At 41.4% G+C, this 6,227-nt stretch overlaps 1 protein-coding gene across 1 annotated transcript; it reads right to left on the bottom strand.

Moving 5' to 3' along the window:
• Window positions 1–5,075: 5,075 nt before the first annotated feature.
• LOC123093373 (germin-like protein 3-1) lies at window positions 5,076–6,115 on the bottom strand. Its single transcript, XM_044515330.1, has one exon. It carries the CDS (start codon window positions 5,892–5,894, stop codon window positions 5,223–5,225), a length of 672 nt encoding a protein of 223 aa, XP_044371265.1. The 5' UTR covers window positions 5,895–6,115; the 3' UTR covers window positions 5,076–5,222.
• Between the last annotated feature and the right edge of the window lie 112 nt (window positions 6,116–6,227).

Here is a 6,227-nt window from a genome sequence, read left to right as displayed (position 1 = left end):
TCTCGGAAACGGAAAAAAAATGTGTTTTCTTTTTTTTCACGAGAGGCACGGTTTTGCTTCCGCGAGAGGCATGGTTGTGCTTTCGCCAGAAGCATGGCCGTGCCTCCCGTGAAAACGGAAAAAAAATGTTTTCTCTTTTTTTCCTTCCGCGAGAGGCACGGTTTTGCTTCCGCGAGAGGCACGGTTGTGCTTAAAACCCATGCTCCCGGTTTGGTTTTCTCATCTGGTTTTTTCGTCCTATTTTTTCATGAAAAAAAGTTCGTTAAAACCTATCGACATGGAATCTAGTTCTGAAGATCTCAACGCGAGGAATCCAACGGTGAAAACGGTTTGAGATTTGGACGCACGGTTTAAGAGATAAAACGTTTTGAATATACGGATCTATAAAAAGGGAAAAACTCCCAAGTTGCGACAAGTGGTGCACATGCAGCGCGCCACTTATCGCAACCTGGGAAGGTGAGAGTGATCTTTGCAATGAGTACTCCTCAATTAGTGATTTCAGGGGATCCTTCCATAGGGAGCTGCTCCCATCGAACATTTGATCGATCGCCGGGAGGAGGCCCATTGGGCTAGAGGCCCAGTTTTGCTGGGGTTTTTTTTATTGCCATGAAAAAAATACACATTTTCTTATTAAAAAACAGGGGGAAATGAAATTATGAGTGCCATTGTATGAAAAGTGAGAAATGTCATGCTACTTGTAAAACTGCCATGCCAATATGGGAAACCATTTTGTTCTTTTTTTTCATGGACCCAACACAAAATTCCCATGCTGTAAAAATGAAAAAATAAACCAGACAATGATTTTTTTAAATGCCACAAAAGTTACCATGTTCCTAATCAACACCCAAAAAACTTGTGTGCAAAAAAAAGTTTTAGTAAAAAATGCCACCTCTCAATATTAAAAATGTCATCCTCCTTAAAATAATAAAAATGCCTTCCTCGCAGTAATAAAAATGCTTATCCTATTATAAAATAAACAAATGGCATGCTCTTATAAATAAAATGGCCATCCTCTAACAATAAAAGTACCATCCTCGTATACAAAAAAATGCCATCCTCTTATATTATAAACAAAAAATATCACCCTCTTATAATAAAATTTTCATCCTCTTAAGTAGTAATAACATGACATCCTCACAACAATAAAAAATGACATTCCATTATAAAAATGACATGCTCTTATAAAATAAAACGGTCATCCTCTAATAATAAAAATGCCATCCTCTTATAATAAAAAAATGGCATCCTCTTATAATAAAAACTGACATATTCTTCTAATAAAAATGATATCCCTCTTATAATAAGAAATGCCGTCCTCTTATAATAAAACCGCCTTGTGAGAAAGTAAAAATACCAGGATATTCGAACGAGTTAAAAAACAGAAAAGCTTCAAAAATGCCAAGTTATATATAAAAATATGTTTTAACACACAAATGTTCACGAACCACCTCTCCAGCCCATACTTCAAACTTCTTGGTCTTCTAAATAACTAGTCTTGCGGGTTCTTTGCCTCTGTGGAGAGATTCTACCCCTCAGAAAGTTAACGAAGGGTGTCACCGATTAAGAGAAATTTTGCTTGTTGAGGTGGTGGAACATCCAGGGAAAACCTAGACAAAAATGGAGAGGGATGAGCCACGAAGCACTTAGATACCTTGCCTAGTTTTTGGATTGAGTTTCCCTATATTTCCGATCTTCATCCAGACTGCTGGTGATGTTACAAAGAGAGGGGGCTAAAAGGAACTTGCTGGTGAAGGAGAAGTGGGGTGTAAAAGAGCGCCCCTACTTTTCTCAACTTCCCATCATTTTTCCTTCGTATTTCTACCCCCCCCCCCACCCCCACCCCCCCACCCCCCTCCTTCCCTATTTCCTGATTTTTCAAGTTTTTTGGGTATTTTTTGGACCTTATTTGGATTGTTGTTGCTAAATATTCGGAGTTTGTAGCGTTTTTATGTTGGAATAGAGAGATCGGGTGAAAAGGCGACAACACCTCCAGAAAACAAGTGGCGTCTAAGATGGACGAGGCTTTGCCTGTTCCCCGCATATACTCCCATCCGTGCTCCCATCTGTTCTCATTGCTGGGCGACTCACGGCATTTCCTCGATTTTGGTCATAATATTTTTGTCGAAACAAAAGAGACGTAAGGGAAGGAAAGGGAAGGTGCAGACGTGGGCCTTCACATAAAACAATCACGTCTGTTGAACCAAATGGGAGCACGGATGGGAGTATATGCGGGGAGCAGGCAAGCCTCCTCCTCTGACTGCATAGTCGTGGCCCATTTTGGCCTTGCTAGGTGGTCTAACCTACAGGGACACGTCGGCTCTCAGACCTCCTATACACAGCGCGTAGGGTGTTGAGTGACACGAAAATGCGCACCCCATAGCTAGCGGAGCGCCCCCTCTGGGTCGCCCATATATACTTTAGCTAATGTTTTTTGTCCGTTTTCTGGTTCATTTCTTTTAAATGATTTTTTATATGGTTTATTTTCATTTAGTTTTCTGTTAAACTACTTTTTAAAATTTTAAATTAGTCCAGGAACTAAAAATGTTCACAGATTTAAAATATATTTAAAAAATAGTGAATTAAAAATCATAAATTTTAAAAAATCACAAATAAAAAAATATTCAGTAATTTGATAAAATGATTGTGAATTCAAAAAATGCTTGATTTAAAAATGTCCCTAACCAAAAATGTATATCCAAAATATGTTCATGTATTTTTAAAATGTTTGCAAACTCAAAAAATCATGAATTCGAATTTTTTTGTGAATTGTAGAAAAATCATAAATTTTAAAAATGTTCGAAAAATCAAAAAATTATTCGTGGATTCAAAAAATGTTTGCGAACTCAAAACAATGTTCGCAAATTTCAAAAATGGAAAAAAGAAATAAAATAAAAACCAAAGAGAACCGGAAGAAAAATGGTAGATGGAAAGAGAAAAAAGGGTTCAGTGAAGGTTCATGTAGCAGCGCTATGGTGGCCGTCGGCCCTAGTAAGTTAGTTCCTCCTCTAGGCCCAATCCGTCCTACTTTTGGCTCCTCCCGGGGCCGCCCTATCATGGCAAAGAGTGCAGCCGCTAAGTGCTCGACCCAACCAGGGGCCCATACCTTGTTTCTCAGATGAAAAAAACTAGAAAAACAACCCCTCAAAAAAATGTTAACAAAACATGCATTATATTTCACATTGTCAAATGTAGTTTCTAACTATATAATTTTTGTGGCCTATTGTACATGTTTTATTAGTCAAATTGAAGACCTAAAAACTCGCACGACTCATAAACCCAACCGAAGAAAATATATAAATATATGGAAACCTAAAAACTCGCATGTTTTTCTCAAGTATTCCTTCTAAATTGTTCCACACCTTAATGATACATCTATTTTTGATCACTTTAGTTGGATGTCAGTCATCTGGATTTCAATTTTGGGTCAGTCGATATCCAGAGAAAGGAAGAGTGTCCGAGGAGGCGCGCGGAGCACTGAGGCCACTGGTTCGCCGAAGAAGCAACACCTCGGTGTCTATCTTAGGGGTACGGAGGTGCAGGTTCACCGAGGAAGTAGCGCACCGGTGTCTATCTTAGGGGTGCGGGTTCGCCGGGAAGCAGCGCCTCGGTGTCTATCTTAGGGGTGCGGGGGCTGTTGGCGGCGGAACTTGAGGCCGACGGGTGTCAGAGAGGGCGGCAGCAAGCACGGCGGTGGGAGGAGGTCAAAGGGAGGGCGGGGTCGCAAGCGGCGGAGGCATGTGGTTCAGCAAGTGGCCGCTGGCAGTTCCAGGGAAGAAGATTGAACCGGGAGTGTTGGAGATTGAAGAAGGTCAACTCGCCGTTAAATAAATTTTGCATCAGATGGATGAGAACAAATCGACTGACCCTAAATTTCTTTTTAGTCAATTGATCGCTAGCCTGTCCTACTTATAATCTATATCTATACCTACCTAATAATAAAGGGGTCATTGCGATACGTCACGCCCCCAAAGTTACAAAATATTATCCATCAATGCCATCGTAATAAAAAAAAGTGTTTCACACAGGGGGAATTCCTCGCCTAGGCCAGCCCATGCAATTGTGGCCTCCTATATTATTGTGCTTTGCATGCTGGAAGAAGATGCAGCGCGCCCGTTTGCGTCGGTCCATGTCCAGGCGGCCTATTTTTTTAATTTGTTTTTTTATTTTTTATTTTTCTTTCATGTTTTCATTTTTTCTACTTTAAATAATTTGCGACTTCAAAAATGTTCGGAAAATTGAAAAATGAATTTTAAATAAATTTTTTAGTAAATCATAAAATGTTTGTGGATTCTAAAAGTGTTCGTGATTTTGTAAAAGAATATATTAAAAAAAGTTTGAATTTTATAAGACAGATGTTCGGGAAATCAAAAAATGTTCATGATTTTTTATAAAGTTCATGTATTAAAATATGTTAATGTTAATGAAATTAAACAAAATTTCGCCAATTCAAAAAATGTTCGTTAGTGGAAAAATATCCTAAAAATTCAAAAACTGATCGGGACTTACTAAATAGTTTATTCATTCATGGAATGTTTGTTAACTCAAAAAATGATCATGCGTTTGAAAAAAAGTTTGTTAAATTAAAATATGTTTGTTAAATTAAAATATGTTTGTTAAATTAAAAAAATGTTTGTGAATTTAAAAAAATTGTCCCGCCAATTTCCAAAAAAGTCCGTCAATTCTATAAATACTCGCCGATTGAATAAAATTGTTTAGAAAATGTTTGCTAATACTCCCTCCGTCCAGAAATACTTGTCATTGAAATGAATGTATCTAGATGTATTATAGTTCTAGATACATCCATTTTGATGACAAGTAATTCCGGACAGAGGGAGTAGTATAAAATTTTCATGAATTGAAAACATGTTCTTGATTTTAGAAAATGCTTGAAAATTTGTAAAAGTGATCAAAAATATGAAAAATGTTCACGATTTCAAATATGTGCATGAGTTTCAAAAAGTGTTTATTTCACGAAATTGAGTAATAGTGTATCTCGGTGATGTAGCAAAATGTGGTCATAACCTTGGAGAATATGAAAAAAAATCTTCGGTTGGAACGCACGATCCCTTTTGATAGTATGTATAATAATCACATTAGTAAAAAAATGACAGATAAGTCATGACGATCGCGTACAATATTTGGACTCCTGTCGTAGCACATGAGTAATTATGTAAGGAGTAGCCGAGTAGTATACTAGATGCAGGCATAGGCGATTTTTTCCTCTACGACCCACCGAGGCTCCTTTGGATCCTCTGCACGCCCTGCCCGGTGATCCTGAACGTCTTCTTGACGACCTCGTCGGGCAGCCGCGGCTCCGTCAGGAACGCCGAGAAGGGCACGAGCTGCGCGCCGGGGTTCTGGCTGTTGAGCCCGGACAGCACGACGGCGGGGGACGAGGCGTCCTCGTTGCGCATGAAGTGCACCATGCCCCTCGGGAACACGAAGGCCTCGCCGGCGCGCAGCCGCTGCGTGTACAGCCGGTACGACGTGTCGGCGAACCCCACCAGCACGCCGCCGGAGATCACGAGCGCCACCTCCGACGCGCGCGGGTGGGAGTGCAGCGGCGCCATGCCGCCGGGCGCGAGGTCGACGCGCGCCATGGCGAGCCCCTGCGCGTTCGCGCCCGGGAGGGACGCGGCCGGGCTGGTCATCGTCGCGTTGAAGCCGAAGAGCGTGGCGGACGGGTCCGTGGGCTCGGAGAGCGCCGAGGTCGCGAAGTGGTCGGCGCACGCCGTCGCCGGGTCGATGCACGGCAGGCCGTTGAAGTGGAACGACGCGGCGGCAGACGTCGTGTCGGCGACGCAGTAGTCGAAGAGGAGGTCCGGGTCGGAGTTGCAGACGGTGGAGAAGAAGATGATCATCACGAGAGAAAGGATGGCTCCAGCGGTGATCATGGTTAGAATTCGCTAGTCTTGCAGTACGTAGGATCAGTGATCAGCAGCCATGGCTCATGTGCACATATAATGTGCAATCAGTGTGTCACTCGAGCATGTATTCTTGGGCTTTGTGGAGCTGGCAGATGAGATGCTTCAAAGTTACTGTGAGGGTGAGTAGCTGCATTGGCTACGTTACCTTGCCTTGCCTTGGAGAATGAGACATGCACACTTTTGATGATGGAGGGTTTTCTTTTCAAGTCACCAGTTAACCCTTTGGTAACATTCAATCTCTTCTTGGAATCTTTTTGAAACCCACAGAACATAAAACTCATCGAAACACAAACATATTCT

This window comes from Triticum aestivum, chromosome 4B, assembly GCF_018294505.1.
Source record: "Triticum aestivum cultivar Chinese Spring chromosome 4B, IWGSC CS RefSeq v2.1, whole genome shotgun sequence".
Lineage (NCBI taxonomy): Eukaryota > Viridiplantae > Streptophyta > Magnoliopsida > Poales > Poaceae > Triticum > Triticum aestivum.
This window is presented reverse-complemented; position numbering and strand designations above follow the sequence as displayed.